The sequence below is a fragment of the Mchenga conophoros genome, linkage group LG16, assembly GCF_057382185.1.
Source record: "Mchenga conophoros isolate Kocher_MC1m ecotype Shallow Benthic linkage group LG16, M_conophoros_male_GT1.1, whole genome shotgun sequence".
Lineage (NCBI taxonomy): Eukaryota > Metazoa > Chordata > Actinopteri > Cichliformes > Cichlidae > Mchenga > Mchenga conophoros.
The window spans coordinates 20,049,410-20,073,406 of NC_140541.1; the positions used below are offsets into that span (position 1 = coordinate 20,049,410).

Sequence of the window (23,997 nt, forward strand, 5' to 3'; positions counted from 1 at the left end):
ACACACCTAAATGCACTGAGCTAGAGCCATGTGATCAGCCGAATACATATTTGCATTAATGATTAGTACTACTTTGGTTTGAATTTTCTTTAACAAAATCGATCCGATGTCTACAAAGTGACGGGAACAAACACAGTAAAAGAATCTCAAACAGACAAATTTCATGATCATTTCCAGGCTATCCTACTCTTTATTTAATGCAAATTACAGTACCAGGGAACTATTCCTCGGAGCACGCAGAGGGAATATTTACAGAGGCGCACATTTAGCATACCTTCACAGAACAAAAGGAAAAAACAAACAAACAAAAACAAACAAACAAACAAAAAAAGAAATCGAAATTTCAGTCACAAACAGAGGCATTCAAGTAGTAGTACTGTTATACAGGATGTTTTTGTAGTATTTTCTTAAGATTCTTTTCTATTACCCCAGTTTAACCCAGTCAGCATGACACTAGTGTATATGTCAGTATAAGATATTATACTAGCTTATACACTTTTATTCTTTTTTTGGTAGCCATTGTGGTGCTTTAATTGAACTGGAGTAAGAGGGCAGGGGTGAAGTGGTCCAACCTTCTGGTGGAGGGTAGCAACACGTTCATGAATGCAAAATTACAGCAAGCGGGAGAGACAGGAGAAAGGCTACATGACTTGACCCCTTAGGTGCTACTGAATTTCACCCCCCTGAATACTCAAGAGCAGGAGGAGAAACAACGAAACATCCAAAGAGAAGAGAAGAAGAAGAGTTATTGCCTCTGAGGATGGCTCATCACAACATGATGGTTTGGCTTTGGTAACAGAACCAACACTGCGAGTAATACAGAAACTGCACTGTATCGAATATAATATATGAGGCCTTTTTTTTTTGTTTGATTTTTTTTTTTGTTTAAAACCCTGCTGCCGTCCACAGCACACCACCCACCCACTTCATACCCCAAATCTGTGCCAGGACTGCAGTACACGTGTATGTATGCGTGTGTGTGTGTGTGTGTGTGCCCCCCAAGATAAAACATCTATTAAAATAAACACCTGTCTACTATATCTTCAGTTAAAGAAAAAAATATCCTTACAATTAACAATGTCTGTATATTACATTTAGTGTGCAATGAAAAGAGCAGGAGGGAGAGGATGTGCATCGGGTGGAAGAGGGGGCGCGTGAGTGAGCACGCGGACAGCAGGACATTCAACAGCACCAAAAGGGAGAGTCACAATATCAGAGGGGGGCGGTGACAGTGGGGGTGGGGGGGTTGATGGCGTGGGCTGGGTGAGGGTGGAAACAAGGCGAAGGTGTATGAAAGCAAAGGCACTCCAAACTATAGTTACACTATACATGACTAGTTCTTGTTACAATAATACAGCTGTAATCTACTGTACTGTACAGGTAAGATTGAACATATGGCTGGATAAAGCTGATCATCGTCGTCGTCATCTACAATATCCATACACAACATCAGTTTTGCCCTGATTCTGTTTTTTTTTGTTTTTTGTTTCATTTTTTTGTTTGTTTTTGAATCTTTTTCATCCGTTCCCTCACCCTTTGTCATCTTTGTTTTTGCTCATAAACAGTACATGGGTCTGCATATATACATACCTTGAACACAACATGGAAGAAAAAAAAAATCAACATAACAACATAAAAAAAAAACAACATACAAGTCATACAAGTCAGAATTTTGGTGAGGAGCATTTATACTGTATGTACAAATTCAGTTTTTCTTTCTTGTGTGTGTGTGATTTTTTTTTGTTTTCTGAATTTTTTTTTTTGTTGGTTTTATCTTTTTAATTTTTTTGTTTAAATGTAGTGAGTATTCTCCGTAAATAAGACGATTCGTCAGACTGTACCGAGTGGCTCTATGTGCTGCGGGGGTGGAGGGGGACAAAAAGAAAGGGGCGCTCCGGTCGGTGGTCGCAGCGCACGAGGCAGCCGGTGGTGCGCCGAAGACCGTGGGCCGAGAGTCGAGCGTGAAAACCAACCTCGAATTCTTCACAGAAACGGCGAGAGAAAGAGAGAGGGAGAGAGGGAAAAGGGTGGGGGACACGTTTGTCTAGACGCTGCACTGTCACAGAAACACTGTTACAGACAGAGCCAGTACAAAGACGGGGAATAGAGCGATGCCCTAAATCCATCTACAGCCTTAATACAGACGACACAGGGAAGTGGCTGCTGGAATCTAACCACACTCCAGCAAAGAAGAGAACAACAACAAAAACAGAAATAAAATAATAACAAAACACCACCTTATCTAAATCTATTGTCTTTAGGCAGCGGCAAATATTGCCACTGCTCTGCCAGATATGAGCTCACCATAAATGATTTCTGAACCATTGTAGTTAATATACATATATCTATATATACTTTTTATACATAAGGAAAAGTAATATATAAACTGTGTGTGTATGCATGTCTGTTTTGTATTGTATGTATATATTATACAAGCACACAGGACCAGATACATGTCACATCCATCACACGTGGCAATCCAAAAGACGTCTGCCCAGGAGTACAAAAAAAAAACAACAAAAAAGAAAATAATTAAAAACAAAGTTGAATAAAACAGATCGCCAACCATTTTTAAAAATAACCCCGGGCAAAGAAAAAAAACAAAAAAACAACACTGTCCAAACATGTCCTCCCAAAGAGGACTGTTTCTTCCCACATACACCAGGATCATCATGCATCCATGTGTGTGAGGATGTGTGTGTTTGAGGGTGTAGGTGTGTGTCTGTGTGTGTGTATACGCGTGCGTGAGCCTCATGCCTTGTCTGCGGAAGTGGATGTGAGAGGGCTTGGTGGCCCCCAGGTGATCCTACCATACTCAGGCCATGCACTACAGAAAGAACCAAAAGGGGGGCGGGGCTCGTTTTTGTTTTTTTCGAGGAGGAGGGGTTGGCCAGGGGACGGAGGGGTCAGAGGTCAAAGGATGCAGAAAAATGGAACAATGGAGAGGGAGGCCAGATAGAGAAAGGGCAAAAAAGGGGGAGAGCTCAGGACTTTTCTACAGATTGTCCTCTTAGCAGGCTAGCATTGTGTATACGTGTACAGTGTACTTTTTAAATCAACAGTACAGTCGATAACATCTTCGGCCCTGCGCTTCACTTCCCTGTCGAGAGGGCACGGAGAGGCATCTTTGACGGAGGATGGAGAAGAGTTCAAACAGCTTTATGTTGAGGCCGGGTTTGGGGATAAGAGAGGCAGACTGGGGATGCTAGGTTTGTGGTCAGTTAGCTGTCGAACCCGGCCTGCTTCAGCATCGCTCCGCTGCTGCCGGGGAAGAGGAGCAGGGCAGAGCTGAGCTGAGCAGAGCTCACCCCCTGGCCAGGGCAATGGAGAGGCTGAGGGCTGGGGCTGAGACCGGGGCGGGGCAGGTGCTCTGTGGGCTCAGGAGGTGGAGTTGGAAGCTGAGGCAGAGGCGGTGGTGGTGGTGGGACCTCGCTCTGTGCTGCTGCCATCTATGAACAGGAAGAGGAAGTGCTCAGTTGAACAGCTGGTTTAGAGATAAAGGTAGAAAAAGAGTTACAGAGACACAATGAGAGCGAAGGATACAAATCTGTGTATACAAACCACACTGAACAATATAAGCAGCAAATGTGAATCGATAATGCTACGCAGGTTAAACATAAGCATACATGAGAAGAAAGGAATTTTAAATTCTGGAAAAACACACAATTTAAAAACAATTAGAAACCCCATGGATTGATGGGAAAAAACACTAAACTTTTTTTAGCAGTTCTTTGAAGTGGAAACGCAATAATTAATGAATGTGAAGTAAGCTAAGCATGTCACATGACTGGGAGTGAGTTTGGGCCTATGGTGTCGGGCAAAAGCCGCTGCTGTAATAGAGCACAGTGCGAAGAATTTATAGCAAAAAACAAAGCAAGGGTGTCACAATTTTAAAAAAACAAAAACTCAATTATCTTGTTTTATTAATAATTAAAAGCCAAACTCACAGCTGAAAACACCTAAGATACTGCCAAACTGAGGTGGCATGTTAAGTAAAGTCAACCCTTCGACGAAAACAGCATGTGTTGTTGTTTGCAGCGTTTAGTGCTCGGAGACATGAGTGCAAAACAACTTCTGGCTTAAGTTAAATTGAACTTAAATTGAACTAAAGAGGCTGACCTTTAGGGGATGAAATTGCTTACTGCTAATTTGAAAAACAAAGCCACAACCAGTACTTCAAAGTAATAAATATAGAGCAGCTAACCACATAAAACAAGGGTCTGACGGCGGTAGCGTGGCTCTAACCTGTGGTGGCAGATGCATTGGTTGGGGTAGAGGCGGCAGCCTGGCTGCGGGCGTGGGCAGGGATGAGTATGGAGGCCAAAGAAGGATTACTAGATAGTTCTAAAAGAAGAAGAACACACAATGCATTACCACATTATGCTGTTACAAAGTTACCTGCAGACCAGCGATAACATAAAAGTGGCGTTTTAAGATGTGCTTAGATTTCCTTACGGATAAATGCTACTGTGAATACGAGATAACCGATATGTCCCAGAAAAAAAAAAAATATTTAAATGTACTTTATATTCTTCTAAAAAATCTGTTAGATTGGAGTATCTAAATAAAGTAAAGTGAATTATTCAAAACAGAAAAACTTTAAACCCTCAGGGCTTTGGATCCCCCTGAATTTGTTATTTTAATATTCGTGTTTAAACCGTATTTACAATGCAAATGGGACTTTGGGAGAGGTGTTATTTTTTTAGATGAATGGTTTCTCTTCCGAGGAATGCTTTGTGAGTGCGCCTACCCTGGGTAGTGAAGTTGAAGAGCGAGGGCTTCTCTCGCCCGTTGGGCAGTTTGATGCTGGGGTCGCGCAGCTCGTCAAAGAATGAGTGTGCGCATGCCTCTAGGGGTGTTAGGCGGGCCGTGGGCGTGTACTCCAGCAGGCGGGAGCACAAGGCGATGGCCTCCGGAGGCGTACGTGGTCGGAACACCTGAACGTCAATTCGAATCAACAATGAGAACATCACGAGTTTCCAAAGAAAAGAGACATTTCAGTATTTTTAGCACAAACGCATATACAACACACACACACACACACACAGAGCATATGACTGGATGAAAAATGAATCTTTACTAATATCCTATGAAAGCTAATGCACTTTGACCAATGCATTTTTTATGGCGTGCTATGAATGAATCAGTGGAAGCATATGACTGCTGTAGCAGTGAGTAGCAAATGAAATGCAGCTGCAGAGAGCGACCACAGCGAGGCACGTCGGAGGTGAACAGGAGGGCCTGATAGCCCTGCTCCCTCCTGATTGGCTAATTGCTTTTTCAAATAGAAGAGCTGTGCTTAGCTAAGAAAGAGAGACTGTCCTTTAGATTTTAAAACCTGTTTAGTTCTCAAGATGAGTTAAAACAAGCAACGAGGCAACATCGTGATGTTGGGAGGTAGGGTGGCAGTTGATGAAGTAACTGACTGAAGCAGGATAGCACAGGTTTAACATCAGTCCACTCTAAAACATCAGGCAGATCTTATATTTGCTTTGAGCCTGTGCCAAAGCTCTGATGCTGCTGATAATAGGCCCAGACATTGTGCTACAGGTGGTCAAGAACAAAGAAAGTGGTTGTTTTCAGCTCGATGAACCAGTGCGTCATTATCAAACTCCTCCCTGAAGCAAGTCTTGCAACTCGGAAGTCGTGGTTAAATGCTTCAGTTGTTTTGAAGCATCGGGTAAGTCAACTTTCATTTCAGGGTTAACTGCTACTTTAAAACGGCATGTTCTGAATCACCAGTCAGATCCGGTAACAAGTGTTTAAAATGTAGAGTTCTACCAGCGATGGTGTTGCATCCTTCTCCCTTCTTGCTCTTATAAAGTCTGATATTTTTTTCTTTGTTCAAATAATTTTTGGGACTGAAAAAACTTAAAAACCAATAAAATATAGAAACTGATGGGTGCACCTACAGTGACTTACAGTGGGGCAAAAAAGTATTTAGTCAGCCACCGATTGTGCAAGTTCCCCCACCTAAAATGATGACAGAGGTCAGTAATTTGCACCAGAGGTACACTTCAACTGTGAGAGAAAGAATGTGAAAAAAAAATCCATGAATCCACATGTTAGGATTTGTAAAGAATTTATTCGTAAATCAGGGTGGAAAATAAGTATTTAGTCACCTCAAACAAGGAAAATCTCTGGCTCTCACAGACCTGTAACATCTTCTGTAAGAAGCTTTTCTGTCCCCCACTCGTTACCTGTATGAATGGCACCTGTTTGAACTCATCATCTGTATAAAAGACACCTGTCCACAGCCTCAAACAGTCAGACTCCAAACTCCGCCATGGCCAAGACCAAAGAGCTTTCGAAGGACACCAGGAAAAGTATTGTAGACCTGCACCAGACTGGGAAGAGTGAATCTACAATAGGCAAGCAGCTTGGTGTGAAAAAATCAACTGTGGGAGCAATCATCAGAAAATGGAAGACATACAAGACCACTGATAATCTCCCTCGATCTGGGGCTCCACGCAAGATCTCATCCCGTGGGGTCAAAATGATCATGAGAACGGTGAGCAAAGATCCCAGAACCACACGGGGGGACCTGGTGAATGACCTGCAGAGAGCTGGGACCAAAGTAACAAAGGTCACCATCAGTAACACACTACAACGGCAGGGAATCAAATCCCGCAGTGCCAGACGTCTTCCGCTGCTGAAGCCAGTGCATGTCCAGGCCCGTCTGAAGTTTGCCAGAGAGCACATGGATGATACAGCAGAGGATTGGGAGAATGTCATGTGGTCAGATGAAACCAAAGTAGAACTTTTTGGTATAAACTCAACTCATCGTGTTTGGAGGAAGAAGAATACCGAGTTGCATCCCAAGAACACCATACCTACTGTGAAGCATGGGGGTGGAAACATCATGCTATGGAGCTGTTTTTCTGCCAAGGGGACAGGACGACTGATCCGTGTTAAGGACAGAATGAATGGGGCCATGTATCGTGAGATTTTGAGCCAAAACCTCCTTCCATCAGTGAGAACTTTGAAGATGAAACGAGGCTGGGTCTTCCAACATGACAATGATCCAAAACACACCGCCCGGGCAACAAAGGAGTGGCTCCGTAAGAAGCATTTGAAAGTCCTGGAGTGGCCTAGCCAGTCTCCAGACCTCAACCCCATAGAAAATCTGTGGCGGGAGTTGAAAGTCCGTGTTGCTCGGCGACAGCCCCAAAACATCACTGCTCTCGAGAAGATCTGCATGGAGGAATGGGCCAAAATACCAGCTACTGTGTGTGCAAACCTGGTAAAGACCTATAGTAAACGTTTGACCTGTGTTATTGCCAACAAAGGTTATGTTACAAAGTATTGAGTTGTATTTTTGTTATTGACCAAATACTTATTTTCCACCCTGATTTACGAATAAATTCTTTACAAATCCTACCATGTGGATTCATGGATTTTTTTTTTTCACATTCTGTCTCTCACAGTTGAAGTGTACCTCTGGTGCAAATTACTGACCTCTGTCATCATTTTAGGTGGGGGAACTTGCACAATCGGTGGCTGACTAAATACTTTTTTGCCCCACTGTATAAATTTAATATAAAATTCAGGACTGACTTATTCAAAATTGGAGAAATAAAAAAACCCTTACTCTCAGTTAAGGATGCCAGTTGTCTGGCTGATGTGATTTGGTCAAGACTCTCACTAAACATTTAAACAAAAGCATCTTTGGCAGCATCAACACCAAGAAATCACACAACTGCATGGCACGTTCGGGAACACTGAGAAGGATTTCAAGGCCTTCATCCATCGCCCCCCCCCCCGAGTTTGAAACAGTTGATGCAAAAAAGTACACGGCGCCTCAGATTCGTTGCCTGGTGCTCAATATTTGATTTGCACATCCGCACATTGCTGCTAGCTACCAGTCAGCACATCTGCTCTGAGCACGAGTGCTGCTGATTCCATAATCTCGATCTGAGGGAGATAAGTGTGAGCTGAGTTCAGTAAATTTTCAGTAAATGCAAATTCTTTGCATCTTTTATTTTTTAGAACTCTGTGCATTTATGGCATTAACTATTTCACATGCAGGTCTGTTAGATGAAGATGATGATGTTGGATGGTTGCGAAGCATGCAGGCAAAACAGGAATGGCAGAATGCTTTTGCGGTGGATCTTAAAGAAGTAAAAGGGCTCCTGTACCTGTTGACTCACCTTAGTCCATGGATGTGCCTTGATCTGGGGGAATTTGAATTCAGTGTAGTTGGGGTTCATCTCACGGATCTGCTCTCGGGTCGGGGTGCCGAGAACCTGAAACACACGGGTGGAACCATTAGCCCGAGTAATATTACATCCAACTTGAAGCTGTATTTGTTTGGGAATATTGGAATACTCTCGGTTAGTACGGTCATTACCTTGATGATTTCCACCAACTGGTCCACTCCGCTGTCACCAGGGAAGATCGGCTGTCCCAGGAGCAGCTCTGCCAGTACACAGCCGGCTGACCACACATCTAAAGGACAAGGCAGGAGTCCGATTGTAAAAGCAGAAGAGGAGCAATGACGACTTGCTGTAAAGCTTATAAACTCCTTTGAGTGCTGAACCAGAGTAGAAAAGCACTATATAAGAACCAGTCCATTTATCATAAGTAACACACGATCTCATAATTTCCTGATGAATGTGCATGTGTCAGGCAGCGAGAGTTGTTGCTCGAGTTAGCCTACCTATGCTGGAAGTGTAGTCAGTGGCACCAAAGATCAGCTCAGGGGCTCGATAGTAGCGAGAGCAGATGTAGGACACGTTAGGCTCTCCACGGACCAGCTGCTTAGCGCTGCACACAAAATCATAGCAAATAATCATCATCACCACCATCTGCATACTTCAAAAAAAAGGGAAAAAATGAACCTGAAGAAACACCCAGTACTGAGGATTTACACGTGTGATAAAACCTCAGTGGACTTCATATCCAATCAAACACACAGCTAAAAGGAAGATTTCTACATTTCTGCTACAAATATAATCAGCATTTATGCTAACGAATGAAAAGTAAATAAATCATCTGTTTTCGACAACGCACGCTGATCTCAGTTTGACTTTTGCACACTTTCTAGAGCCTGTATAATGCGCCTGAAAACAGCTCCCACATTATTATGTTGCTGGATTTAGGCGTTGCATTCTCCATGGCATTGTTTTGATACGTTTAAGCAACATTTATTACGACATTTTCACTCCAGAGGTGGTTCACGTTTTTCCACTAACAAACTGAACAAATTGGACAGTTGGTTGAAAGTCTTCTACAGCACATCCCAAAGCTTCTCAGTGGAGATACAGTCTGGACTCTGTGTGAAAATGATGTCTCGTGCTCTCTCAACTACTCTTTTCACAATTTAAACCCAGTGAATCCTGACATTGTCATCTTGGAATGTGCCCGTTCCATTGAACAAGGAAAAAACCTGATTATTCGGCACGTTCAGGTAGCCGCTGTCCTCATGTTTGGGCAGATAATGTTGCTGAACCTAGACCTGAGACACTGAAGCAACCCCAGATCATAACACTGCTTCCACAGGCTTGTAGGGCAGGTACAGGTATGATGACAATGATGGTGGCTGCATCACACTTTTATCTACCTCTCTTCAGGGTACAGTGTGCTCATCTCCCAGGAACAGAGTAAACCTAGACTCATGGCACCACATGACTTTAACTATGGCCTCACCTATTTTCTCAGTTCAACCAGGCAGCCACACAGTGTGCATCAGCTTAAGGGTGAAACTCTTCAAAAGGAAGAGAGTAACATTTGGGGAAACAGACTGACTAGGTATGTTTAGAGCTGGAGACTGATTTCATTCTCATGCTCATAAATATAAAGTCATATGAGAAGAGATGTAAACAGGGGTCAGTCTCGTTTGCTTAATTCCAACATGATCTGGTGTAAGAATGATGTACAGCAGTGTTACAGGGCCTTTTTCTTGGTTGTGCATAGTTACAGTGTGTGATTTGCTGTCTTCAGGACACTGCTAAATACTGAGGATGAGCAGCAATGTTACTTAGAAGCCTTCTGAAACCTTCACACAGATCCAGAAGACCCATTCCTTTATTTCCACTGTCCATGCTAAGCCAAGCTAACTGGTTGCTGGCGCTCACTTTTTATGTTATCGGACATCACAGCGGTACCAATGTGAACATCTTTTGTAAATGCCAAGAAAAGAAAAAACTCAGATCAGTGTAAAACATGACTGTCCCTCACCTGCCAAAGTCACAGAGCTTGAGAACAGCCGTCTCTGGATCCAGCAGCAGATTCTGGGGTTTGATGTCCCGATGGCAGATACCAAACGAGTGAATGTAGGCCAGGCTCCTGAAGAGCTGGTACATATACAACTACACAGGAAAACACACACACAAATACACACACAGAGGTTAGAGAAACAGCAAACTTCCATTACAGCACTAAAATATAGAAACTCTGGGCTGTATTTCAGCTCCAGAGAATGAGTTTTACAGCAAATGTTTAGACTCCAGTTTCACACACTGTTTCTTTTAACTCCTAAACATTGTCACTCAGCTTTTGTAGAGATAAAATTAAGTATATGAAGTGTTTTTATAGACACACACGTTTTAAAATGAAAGCAAATTTTTAAATCCAAACTCATTTCTTGTTTCAAATTTGCCGCCTCAGGTCAATCTATTCTTACAAATAAGATCAAAAAATGTTTTACTTGTTAACACAGTGAACTAGTTGTTTAATCCTAATTAATATTACAATGGTGGATTTACTTTCAAAGAGAACTGAGCAGAGAATTTGCTCAGTGGAACAGCAGGTGTAGTAAACAGTAGGTGTGCTTTATTTTTAATTGCTTCATTGATACAGAAAAGTCCTTCAGATGGAGGTTTTTTTGTGCCTCTGCTAATTATTCCCAATTTGTTTCGCACATCTGTCATCTAAGTCCTAAAAAGTAGCATCTCATGTGTGCACACACGATGCAAACCAACAAAGCAGTAAAGTTTCACATTGTGTAAAAGAAATCTGAAGACAGAGATTGTTTCTGAGATTTTTTATGATTTTTAGCTAAATCTAAGATCTGTACAAAACACAACGTTAAAAAGTTAGTAAAAGTCGTCTACGGGCAAAAATAGATGGGATATGCAAGGACAAAAATTTTCATTTGTTGAGCTGTTTATATTTAGTGTTTAGCAGTGAAGCTCTCAAAATATGATAAATTAGCTTTTATCAAAAACAAGCTGATAACACAGCTCAGTGAAATCTGGATCTTATGATGCTGGATGAAAACTGAGCCCCATAATCAACTAGAAGAGTTAAGCCACATTTTATACCAACACAGCTGTTTAATAAAAAAATGTTTTGATTTGATAATATTCTTTCTGTAGAAAAAAGAAAAATACGTACTTTAAGAAATGTGAAGATAAAGGACACATAGTGGGGTAGTGTGGTTAAAGTGGACCTACAAGCAGCTTGTCTCATATTAAAAGTATAACAATTCTCCAAGCCCAAATTTATCACGACTGATTCACACACAAAAAGCCCACACCCCATTTTACTGATATATCTACAGTCTTTATACTTGCAGCTTTCACCAGACTAACTCAGATTTAACTAAGTTGCTGTAACTACCGGTAAGAATTACCAGAGATATTCGATTAACTATTATGTATTTCAGAATTGTTACATGGTCATCTCATAGTACATCCGCCCATGCTCCGTTTTAACCTTCTGTTTACAAAGAGATACCAATCAGAAGTAAGCAGGATTAAAGGAAGGCTTGCTAAAGCGAACTGTTTCAGTCAGTGGATAAACCAAGGAGCTCCACCAATGAGGATTGTTTTGAAAGTTACTATAGTAGACTCCAAGAATAAAAAATATGAGATTGGAAACATGTCCGTCAAGTTCACTTTAAACTGTGTTTTTCAGCCTTGTTAAACAGACAGAGCTTTTACCTTCACATAAACCATAGGCAGAGTCTGTTTGGCTCGGCTGTAGTGTCTGGCCACTCTGTAGACGGTCTCAGGCACGTAATCCAGAACCAAATTCAGATACACTTCATCTTTCTGTCGGTGAGAAGCAACAATAGAAAAGAAAAAAACATGGTTACACTGACAGAAATCATGTAAACTGTATAGAAAAGACACTTGTAATCTAAACATGTTAAGAAAAACAACACAATCTTGGAAAATGCATGAATTTAACTCAAAACTTGTGATCTAAATATGTATCCCCATCCTATTACCCTGTCTCTCTCCTCTTAGCTGTGATGCATCTTTTCCTAAGAAAGAAGCCGTATTCATGCTGATGTAATTGATGCTTTCTTGCAGCCTAACTGGGAATCCATTGTATCTCTCCCTGTGGGCAGGAAGCACACAACCGTGCGTCATAACGGCCGTTGCCCCGACAGTGGCCGCAGACAGTGATATCATTTCCTTGTTTCCTGGTTGGATGAGACCAGTGCTGGAGGGCGGGGTTGTGTACATTGAACTCTGGAGCGCACTGACCATGAAAGGATGCTGTATCTGGGGGGTTCTCCACCCAATTATTCTTAGACTTCCCATTTCCTTTAAATATGGCCAGAATGAGCCCAAAGTAAGCCATTAGAGTGTCTTGAGGAACTCAAGCTTGGGAGGCTGTAAATCGTATAAGGCTAAAATGCAAGAGTTAAGAAATACTTTAAAAATTCAGGAGGAAGGTTACTCACAAACGCATACGTGACGCATTGACAACTAGCCTGCTCAGGCTCTGATTGCATGCTAGGAGGAACAGCAGAGGCCTCTGCATAAAACACTATGCCCATGTTGAGGGTGATGTGAATAAATCAGCACTGAGTGATCAGTGGTGTTTTTTGGAAAATGTCCATCATCAGAAGAAGTGTCTTCTTCTAAGCATTTAATGCTAACAATAAAACCAGTAACAGAATACCAGTAGTAGTAACAATGTAACAAACTGAGCACTTTTCTAGAAGACAAACCTGGAATTTATATATTTTTCATGCATTCTCTACAAAATATTAGCACAACCACAGTCCTGCTGTCTCTCTTAATACTTTGACTTCCCTCCCATCTGCATAAATCATTCAACAGCCACTTAATCACAAATTGTGGTCTTATGAAAAATGCCCAAACCACTGGACAGAGCAAATTTGATCTAATATTGCTCAAACTAGAGCAAGCTGAGCTTTAGTGGAGGGGACTTTTCTCACCAGGGTATTGGTACACATTTGATGCTCTAGTAAGTATTCATAGCACCAAAATGGTGAGGCGGGACTAACCCAAAATAAACTACACAGGCCATGTTGTAGTGAAGAAACATGGCAGCCATGCAACACTGCGGGCCACTGATGTGTTTTAAATACAGCTGAGGTATATGAAGGAGAGCGAGAAGCTAAACCTGGCCATCGCTTTATTGATGGTGTTGCTTTTCTTTCAAGGGATTTGCTGATGCAGTATTTAATCTTTGCAACACAACTGACTCGCCTTCAAAATATAAGTTGTGTGCGTTCACCGTTTATCACTGGCAGAAGGCTCCTTCACTCGTTTCAAACATAAATGTAAGATAAAGTGTAAATGGACTTCACATGGGTGTGTCTTCTGTGTAGGCACATGTAATACTGTGATAAACTGCATTTTTGATAACAGCGGCCCATCGCCCACACTGTAACTGCATCTGCAAAGCTATATACCTCATGTGTTCCCTCATCATGACATCTTTGAGAGGATCAGTGGGCGGTGAGCGCATACTGCTACATGTAATCATGTAGCACTGACTGGTATTGAACAGTATCTGCACAGACACCCATGAGACATCCCTCTTTGAGTAAAAAAAATAAATAAATCTGAGCTTTTAAATTGCACTTTAATTAAATTATTCCTTGCTTTCTTCTCTCCCTCCTATCTAGTCTGGGACTGAGTGTCTGGATTCCTTTTCCCCATCTGTTAGCAACGCTGCCCAACATGCAGCTTAGGCGCTGGCTCCCTGCAGGTCTGCAAAGCAAAATGAGTGAGCTGGGCCTGTGAAGAGCCTCCAGACAGACTGTGCGGTACACTTCTGTCAGCTCAGTGTCCTGCTTTGTCCTGACAGCTCTCTCCTGTTCACACTCAGATGACTGGACACATACACAGACAGCGAGCGAAGTACAGGGCCTTGACTCCTGGAAGACAGATGGACAGGCACGCACAGGGTTTCCGATACTGGTGAGTATAGCTTCATTTACAAACTGATCCATCACTGGCATCGCGCTCACTCCTTAGCACGCGATCTCTGCGTGCCTTTCTCTTCTACCAATCATAGCACACAGCCATCCCTCGTTCACCAGCAAAACTCCCATTGATAAGAATTGTGACGTCTGGAGAGCCCATTACACCTCCTTCTGGTGCCACTAAAGCTATATTTAGCCTAGCAACAGCGATGACTCACTTCCTGCCTCACTACAAAGCCACTTCCTTGGCTTGTTCCCGGAGGTTAGCCAGGCAGGATCCGATTGGCTCCTTGTTCACTCCCAGCTAAGCAACCCAGCCTCTAATTTGGTGAGAAAACCTGGCTACGCTATCTGTCAGTAAGCTTAGCAGTCTTCAGTATGTAACGCACAGTTTGCATGTCAGTCTTCACAAGCAAAGCTTTTATTAGCATGTGTGTTTGCGCTTCTGTGTTGACATTATGAAGCATATTTAAATGCATATTATGGGAGGAAATTACACAACTGTGAGCGCAAATGAGTCTGTGAAATCAAGGAAGGCAGACAGCGGCACAGACGGAGCTCGAGCAAGATGTGAGGGACGTTAACTGAGTCCTTATTTTGGCCCACGCTAATGAAGGCTGCAACATGGCACTACGAATCTAAGAATAAGTCTTTAATATGTGCAGGAGCAATGCCAGATATGTCAGCCACAGCCATAAACTCTCACCTGTCTCTCACTGGCTCCTGGGAAATCCAGTGGCAGCTCTACCAGATTCATTATCTAGATGCAAGGCTATTCAACCACAGTGTCTCTATTAAAATCTGGAATCACTGATTTAATAGCTCAAAAAAAAGCCAGAAAGAAACAGAAAGCTACACTGGTATGTTATCCACAGCCGGATCAACCAGTCAGGAGGACCGGAGGCAGAAGAGGTGCCCCTGGGCCTATTCGTTTTGTATGTTTACACAACCATCCTTCAGCTGAACTCATAAATAGCCACACAGGCTCATTGTCAACCCATCAGTTCATAAGTTCACTGCACTTCATTTAAAAATATGCACCATCCAAGTGCAACATAATCTAACATAATAAATAACTGAAAACTTGATGTAGATTTATTTCTCATACAGAAAATACACATTTTTTTATTTTGTCTTTTAAAAATCAGTTGTTAAAAGTCCTTTAAAGGCACCAGCAACAAATACCACAAAAAACCAGAGCAGTTCCCTTTTCCTTTCCAGCTAATTCACCAAGCACGCAAGGTTGTTGAGTCATTCACGTCACTTAAATCTGTTTGTGACGTGCACGTCTTTCTGCTTATCAGACAGCATCTGAAAGCGTCTGCTTCATATCTGAAGTAACTCGTTGCAGTATTAATGGAGAGGCACGCACTAGACTGTGGTTTCTCTTGTCGCCAGTTTCTGAGCCCACAAAAAAAAAGAAAAAGGAAAGACTGATGTGAGGAATGCCCTCAACAAGAATCACAATAACAAGAAGAAGAAGAAGAATGTATGCCTCCAACAACTAGTCAGGGTTACATTCTTAATCACCCAGACTGATTATAAATGTGGAGAAGAAATAGTGGACACCAAAGATTAGGGCCTCCAATTCAGTATCATTCAGTATAACAGATTAACAAAACTCAGTGGGAGCAATAAATATGATTTGGGTTTTTGACAAAACAATAACAGGGGGTGAAATTTAGTTTTAAGCTTTGTGTGTGCTGGAGTCGTTCCTCTGAGTTTATTATATATCTGCAACATCACAGAGCAGCAGGATTCATCCATCAGCGTCACTTATGCACGTGGCACAACAATAGCTTTATTAATTACGTACAATATATTTTCCCCAACATGGAAACGTTTTTCCGACAGGAATCAAAATCTAATAGGATGTGACACAGCGTACTTTGATTTGCTCACTTTGTAAGCTGCAGTATAAAAAAAGATGTATTAACTAAAGTCTAAAGAGAGTTCCATGTTAACAAAACTCATCATCGTTACACATCCCTCCTGAATCCTGTCTGAATCACATAATGATGTCAGTTTTAAGACACTGTTGAAGTCAGGAAAGTTACAATGCCCACGTTAGAAAAGTGCATCTGTTGCACATCGTTAAATTAACTGGACATGATCAAAGTGATTTCCAACACTAATGTATGACATTAACCAAAGTCACAGCTCTATCATTAAGTTACCATTTCTTTACACCATTGTAATGTACAAGTCTATTCTTATGTTTAATTGGGGGCGTAATTGGGGGCTCGTCCGGGATTTGAACCCAGGACCTCTCGCACCCCAAGCGAGAATCATACGCCCAGACCAAATTGTATGCATTTCATAGTCCTCAATAAACTCCTACACTTTTTAGAGTTACACCTTTTCAACTGCTTATTAATGCAAATATCTAATCAGTCAATGATATGGCACCAACTTAAACTGAGTATCAGAATGGGGAGAACACTGATTAAAGTGTCTTTCAATGTGGCGTTGTTGTTGGTGCCAGACAGGCTGAGTTTTTCAGAAACTGCTGATCTCCTGGGATATTCCCGCACAGCCATCTCTAGGGTTTATAGAAAATGGTCTGAAGAAAAAAAAAAAAAAAAAGAGAATATTCTGTGAGCGGCAGTTCTCTGGGCGAAAATATCCTGATCCTCGCCAGAGGAGAATGGCCAGATTTCTTCGAGTTCATAGGAAGGCAACAGTAACTCAAATAACAAAAGCAGAAGAGCATCTCTGAATGCACAACACATTAAATCTGGAAGGAAATGGGCTACAGCAGCAAAAGAGCACGCTGGGAGCTGCTCGTGTCAGCTGAGAACAGAAAACTAAAGCTACAGCTGACAAAGGCTCAACAAAACTGGACAACAGAAGATTGGGGGGGAAAAATACCGGATGGTCTAAGATTCCTCACTTTCTGTTGAGAGGTCTCAGTGGATTCTTCTGTGGATCCATCCTGCTTGCTATCAGTGGTTTTGGCTTGATGATGGTGTAAAGATGAGGGGGGTGTTTTCTTGGCACACTTTGGGTCCCTTAGTACCAGCTGAGCATTGTTAAAACACCACAGCATGTCAACATGGACCAAAGTCAATGAGGAATGTTTCAAGTGGCTTATTTATTCTAAGACACAGAGAATTAGGGTAGTTCTGAAGACCAAAGGTGGTCCTAGTGCTAGATGTGCCAGTGGAAGTTGCAAGTGAGAGTGCAAGTTAATTTTAATGCAGATTCGTCACCTATGAACAATTAATTAGCTGGTTTTTGAACTCTGCCTCTCATATTTCTAATCACCGTTCAGTCAGTAACCTGAAAATGAACTGAACTTTGTCTTCAAGTCTGTTACAACAGAAAAAAAAAAACTGTAGTGTCAATCTGCTGCCAAGAATGTTATCTTAATTTTTTTCATGTTACTGAAAGCAATCAGTGTGTAAATATATGTGATTTTAAGAAGAAATGCAGCACAGGGCAGCTACATGTCAGCAGAGTACGTTCCAAGCACCCTCTGAGCGATTTCATAGTTAAAAGTCAAGCGACTATGCTTCCCTGCCTACGCTGTTTGGACCGGTGGCCTTCTGTTTAAACACAGCATTATACAAGTGGTTAAAGGGTAAAAGCAAAAGCACACTGTGTGCATCAGGCACGCCACATGCCAGCACTTATATAAGACTACCTGTGCACACACTGACAGCTACTGTAGCAACAGTCCCTGCCTGTCTCACAGCTGCACCCAACATGAACCCTCATTTCAGGACACCAGTGGCACCTACACACCTGACCTCTTCTCATGTCATCTCTTTGTCTATGTCTTTTTTCTTCCCGTACTTATTTTAAACCCATCTGCCATCAATCCATCAACATGCCTGAAACTCTCCATCCCTTTCACATTGCCTTTTGGCTACTTCACTACCTCTCAGCAGCTCTATGGGTGGTAAAATCCCATACCAAAAACATGGTGCCGGTCTCCATAATTAGACATGGTGAGGAGAGGGCGAAGAGAAGGGGTGGTGGGGGGGACTTATACAAGAAAGTGATGTAAAGGTGGATGCAATGGTACAGTCACATGAAACTTGTGCAATATAAAAAAAAGTTGGCAGCGTGTTAGGTGATTTGTGTAACATGTCGCCTCGGGCGTTGTGTCAGTATACCAAGAATTCAGTGGGTGTGTGACGAGAGCCTGGGACAGGCTTGGAGCTTGCACGGCGCGGAAGGGAGAGCTCGAGTGGATCTATAATTAGCCGATGCCCTCTGACCATCTCACCGTCCACTTAGAGCTGGGCGATAGAACGATAACGATATGTATCGCGATATAACTTTTACTCGATAGAGAAATTAAGCTATCGCGATAGACCTCGCCACTCTTGTCCTCTTAAAAAAAAAAAAAATTAAAAAAAAAAAGGTCAGCCGATCCAAATTCAGTAGAGCAGAGCCGAACCAATCACAGCCGCAGCGTCACGTCGCGTGACTTGTTACGTACAGCACAAGTGCCAAGCCGCACGTGTGTTTGTTTGGGAAGCAGCCAGCGGGTAATGGAGCCAGCGCATAATGGAGGAAATGAGCGTGACCGAAGAGAAAACAGATGATGGTTCCAATGCCAGAGAGATTGTCGAACGGAAGAGCCATAGAAGTTCCGTAGTGTGAAGGTATTTCGGCTATTTCAAGTCTGACAAAAAACAGAGTAGCGTGCACTGTAAATTGTGCCGAAAGCAAGTCTGGAAATACAATAAACTGGAGCATGCGTCACACTGTGCGCCACGTTATTGTTTCGGTGAAATGAATTTCTACAATACTGTTAATTCTACTCTCTGCAGTGTTTAAATGCTTACATATACACACAGTTACTGTCCCTCCACACATACGACTCGGTTCTGCTTCTATGCCCCAGCTTTGTTTACTTTTTCCCACCGAGGCTTCTAGACTTCTGATTGGCCAACATTTCTGCACGGTTAGGAATCTAGCGCCACCTGCTGCTTTGGCATGTTCATAGCAGCGTTTTCTTTCATTTCTCCCTTTATGTGTGGACGGGATTATTTTTTAAAACGAAAACGGAAAATCTCCGTTTTCAAAAATACCCATGTACGTGTGGACGTAGCCTCAGTCTCTGACTGGAAGCGCTAATTCATCATTCGGCTTTTGTCAGACTAAAGTAACTGTTAAAACTGTTTGAAAAGCTCAGCTATACAACAAGGAGAGATTGAGAATTTCCTTTTAGTTCTCAGTTTACTTGATATTGACAAAAGTTAGTCAGTTTTGTCTGTTCTTCTGTAAAACAAACTAAGATTTATTTTTAGAATTAATATTTTGTTTCTAAGTGGAATTGACAATTTAGTCTGTTTCGTTTGTCCTATTTTGAAACTTAAACGCTTTAGCGGCTGCCTTTTGTGTAGTTTGCAATATTTGCCTTTATTTATCTGAAAAAGTCTCATGTTCCTTAAGTACATCTACCCTGTTGAACTTATTATGGGAAATAAATATTTAAAAACAAGCTGCTGATTATTTCACATTTTACTTGTGAGCAACGGCACATTTAAATCTTACAAATATAGTTATTTGGCTTATATCGTGATAGATATCGTTATCGCCTGAAATGAAAAAAACATATCGTGATATGAAAAAATCTCATATCGCCCAGCTCTACGTCCACTCCCCTCCCTTCAAACCTTAACAGCTTTCCTTGGTGTCGCTAGGTGAGCAACAGGAAAGCATTCCTAACTGCCGTGTCATGGGTATAGTCCCGACAGCATGTGAGCCAAGTCCACGTGGTTCTATATTTGACACACAGACCTTTGCCCGTTGTAAGCTAGCTGAATGACATAGCACAGCCGTGTAGTCTCCAGGGGACCTCTGATGTTCGGCGAAGACCGACAGCAGGGCACAGAGAGGGACTTTCCAGGCAAGATATGTACTATTGTATTTATTACAGCTAAGCTGGCCAGGAGAAAACATTAAAAAATAAAAATAAAAAAAACAGGAAAACAACAGATTCCAAAATACAACAAAATGACCTGTGAATGGGACTCAGTGAAATAAGCTATGAGTCCAGTCCCTTTAAACACAGAACAAGTTGATTGAGCTAGAAAATGCTCAACTGCTTCTGAAAGTACAGCGTCCACAGAGCACATTTAGTGTATACTCTGTAGAAGAGGCTGGTGTTATGCTACTGCAATCAGAGTCAATAAATTGAATTTTAGATCTTCTTTTATTTTGTTTAGAAGACCCCAAGATACCTTAAAAAGGCCCATAAAAGAGGAATCTAAGCAAGGCTCGTCCTTGAATACGCTTCCTCAGCCACAAGGTGCGATACTTTTCCAAGGATGGAAAAAATAGATTATGCTGAACAGTCAATTTAAACAGATGGCTGTTAATATTTTTTCCTGTATATTTGTGCAGAATTAAATATGCATCCTCCCACGGTCAGATGAAGAATTAGAAGAAGCACACCGAGCCGACTCACCTTGTCTCCACTGGAATAGAAGAAGTAGCGCAGGCGGACTATGTTGCAGTGGTCCAGTTTCCTCATGATCTGCAGCTCACGATTCTGAACAAAAGAAGAAAACAAAACAGAAAAAGCGTGAGAGATACTTCATGTTTATGCTTCAGACAGCTTTCATAACACAGTTGGTCTAAAGAGGGTCAGGAGATCATGAAAGCTTTCCACTGAACCTTTAGCACACTGTGGAGAGTTCCTTTTGAGCTTTTTTTAAACAACTAGATGTCAGAAGCGTTACGTGTCAGCCTCAGTGGGTTCAACAGCAACGAGTGCAGTTTGGACAAGCCAAACGTTTAACATAAACCATCAACCTTATATTGCTTATGACTGTCTTATGACAGAAAACGCATTCCGTTAGTCAACTGGTTTCACAATAGCATCACTGTGGCAGGTCAGTGTGTTACCAAGACAAACACTTCCACAGGGAGGGGAAGAGAGCAAACAAAAAAAAGGTTGCATGCCATCGATTCCCATTTAAAGCACCAGCACCTACAGAAAATGGCCCCAGAAAAAGAGTTGTCCAAAAAAAAAAAAGATGTTCAGAAAGGTTCGAGTAAAGCTCTGGGCCCTGTAGTCAGACAATCCAGAGGCCGAGAAAAAAAATGTCAGACCACTCCATCTGTATTCATATACAGTGTTTCCATACATAAAAAGGTTGGGCGTATGGATTTTCTCAAAGGTTGGGCAGGAATTCAAGCATTACAAAAAGCTTTAACAGCTCCATTATAGTCCACATTTGCTCCCATTCTCCATTTTCCTTCCTCCTCTTTTCCACAGTGCTCAGTGTTGACTAAAGTGCTTGTGTAACATTGTGTGGCCCCGGTGTCAAGAAAGAAATGGAGGGTAACAAGCATATGGAGAACTAACACAGAGATCAGAGAAGAAAGCTCAGTACAGGGACAAAGTGGAAAAGAAACGCACCATCAGTGTGCAGCAGTGAAGCGGACTCCTTACGTAATATTCTGACTTTTGGTTAGAAGTCCTGCAATTTGAATGAGTACATTTTAATATTTTCAATTAGAAACGTATTAGAGCAGCATATTCTATAGCTGTGATGTGGGTTTTCAGTGAAGCTGTCCACTTGTAGATGTACAAAAGAACTGCCGCCCACATTTACTTTCTTTTTGTATTTGATGAAGGCTAGCAGCTTCTGGGAAAAATATGATTACATTCAGAAACCAAGCGCTGTGACTTTGGTGACATAAAGATGGCAAATATAGCCACAATGATCAGTATGCAGCATGCTTTTAATGGAAAAAAAAAATCAGATGTACATTTCCACTCAAAGAAACTCAGCAGCTTCCTGTCTAATTCCCCTGTAACCAGACTGGTTACAGAGTTAATTCACAGACAAAGTTATTAAGGAAGCACAGAATTGCATGACTGTCCAGCTGACTAACAAGCTACCAGAGCAAGTGTCAACCACTCAACATCATGTCTGAACTTGTCTAAAGACAGGTTTCACGATTGGCTTAGAAGCACCGCATGCAAATCATCTTTGTGTTGTTTAAATTGGATGCACATGTGATGGCAAAAGAAACTACTTTGTGAGCTTTGGACTTTAAACAGAGAGTGATCAGTTGAAACTACGAAGTTAAGAGACTGTTGTGCTTTTAAGCAACTTATCCATCCACAAATTGTCTAGTATCATTGTGAGTAAAAACACATTATGTAGGAATACACAACTACTTATTGAAGGTTCTTCTCTTTGCTCTTCTGTAATAAAGAGGCTTAACATAAGTGCTACTATTTAGTATATAACACAGCAGCTAGAGATTTAATCTTCCTCTTTGACTAATCTAATGATTAACTAAAATTTATAGTATTATTTAACAGTGGCTTTGATAACTGTTTAACTTCTTAAGTCCAAGTCAAGACGATCATTACAAAAGCCTCTAAAAGCCTCCAGACTGGCATCAACTGGTTTTGCAGCTCAGTGTAAGATAGCAGAATGGGTAAGTTTGTTCATTATATGCAACAACACACAAAAAAATGCCAATTCCTCAAACCAAAAGATTTTAAGCTCATAGTTTTGCCTGTAAATCAGTGGTTTTCGTAAAAAGAAATATGGATAAACGTGGTTGACAAAACACTGCGTGGTTTGAACTGTCTGTCTGAAGCTGTGACTCATGAAAAGTCCCTTACGTGGGTCGGGATGATGCTTGCAGCTGTCCTTGTCTTTAAAAGGCTTTAAACCCATGTTAGCAGGGTTAGGTCCTCTCCACCTAAACAACAGCAGCACAACAGAGCATCTGGTAGCTCAATAGCCTCCTGCAGACAACCCCCCAGTCTAATTCACTTAAGCTGATGCAAATCATCCCCACAGTCTTCCCCCTGCTTTTTTACCCTTTACGCAGCCACGACAACCAAACACACACACACACACACACACACACACACACAACCCCCCACATCACCGAGTGACATCACTGCACACGGGGTCAAAGACCGGCCGCAGGCAACGCCCTCGTCTTTTTTGTGCTGGAGTGTCCGAGGGTGTGTCTCTGTGTGAGAGACAGAGAGAGAGACAGTAGCATATGGAGGAGGAGTGGGAAGGCTGTCGAGTAAAGCCCAACCCAGCTCCAGTTATACTGCAGTCCATCCTGCTGACCTATCATCCCCCAGAGTGTGAGCGGCACAGACAGCAGAGACCGAGAGGAAAGAGAAAAATGACTTGATTTGCGGCGGCTGCAAGGACTACACCTGAGAGCCTCGCGCAGCTGATGCTGCCAAAACCAAACCGCATCCCAAAAAGATTAAGAACGCCAAAGCCACAGAACAATACAACCTTCGCAAACACGAGCCCTGTCCTACTATAGTTATTCCCATCTCATACTTCCAGATGAGTCAACCAGTTCCTTGGTTTTGTCGTTTTAAATGGCTTCCTACAGCACCAATGTAGATTTTGGATTGTGTTTGGGAATTATACGGAGCTGTCATTGTGGGAGAACATAAGTTGATTATAAATACTGTAATGCACTTGTACAATCAAACAAATGAAAAAATGATCAATCTGATGTGGTTTAAATATAAATAATGAGAAGAAATGTTGTTTATGTATAAGTTAAATGCAATTAAAATAGACCTGCGGTCCCTCTCAAGCCCACTCAAACTGTAAATCATCCAAAATAAAAGAACAAAGGGGTTTCTCTAAGTGCATTACTCAAAACTGTCAAACACACACTTATGAATTTAAAAAAAACCTACGGGGTTAAATTGATCAGGTTTCAGCTACAGAGTATTTACAGGATTTGTTATTTTTCTTTATTCGTTAATAATATTTACAAGTATCTGCCATCAGGCGTGCTCTCGGTCTGTGTGACAGCGAGGTCTAATGCGAGCATCCATTTTCCGATAGACTGATATGTGATCCCTCAGTTGGGATGGGAGAAGGACCCAT

At 41.9% G+C, this 23,997-nt stretch overlaps 1 protein-coding gene across 3 annotated transcripts in view; it reads right to left on the bottom strand.

Annotated features, from left to right (window-relative positions):
* Window positions 1-159: 159 nt before the first annotated feature.
* gsk3ba (glycogen synthase kinase 3 beta, genome duplicate a) overlaps window positions 160-23,997 on the bottom strand; it is a 36,756-nt gene continuing 12,918 nt past the window's right edge. The window contains exons 3-11 of one of the 3 annotated variants that reach the window (XM_085248824.1): window positions 20,562-20,645; window positions 11,886-11,996; window positions 10,180-10,310; window positions 8,660-8,766; window positions 8,351-8,448; window positions 8,139-8,246; window positions 4,751-4,937; window positions 4,246-4,344; window positions 160-3,449 (exon numbers count right to left, since the gene is read on the bottom strand). In XM_085248824.1, coding sequence (XP_085104950.1) covers window positions 3,379-3,449; window positions 4,246-4,344; window positions 4,751-4,937; window positions 8,139-8,246; window positions 8,351-8,448; window positions 8,660-8,766; window positions 10,180-10,310; window positions 11,886-11,996; window positions 20,562-20,645 — 996 coding nt within the window. In that variant the 3' untranslated portion in view covers window positions 160-3,378. Of the gene's footprint in view, window positions 3,485-4,245; window positions 4,345-4,750; window positions 4,938-8,138; window positions 8,247-8,350; window positions 8,449-8,659; window positions 8,767-10,179; window positions 10,311-11,885; window positions 11,997-20,561; window positions 20,646-23,997 lie in introns of all 3 variants that reach the window. The other 2 variants (XM_085248826.1, XM_085248825.1) reach the window with 2 other exon arrangements.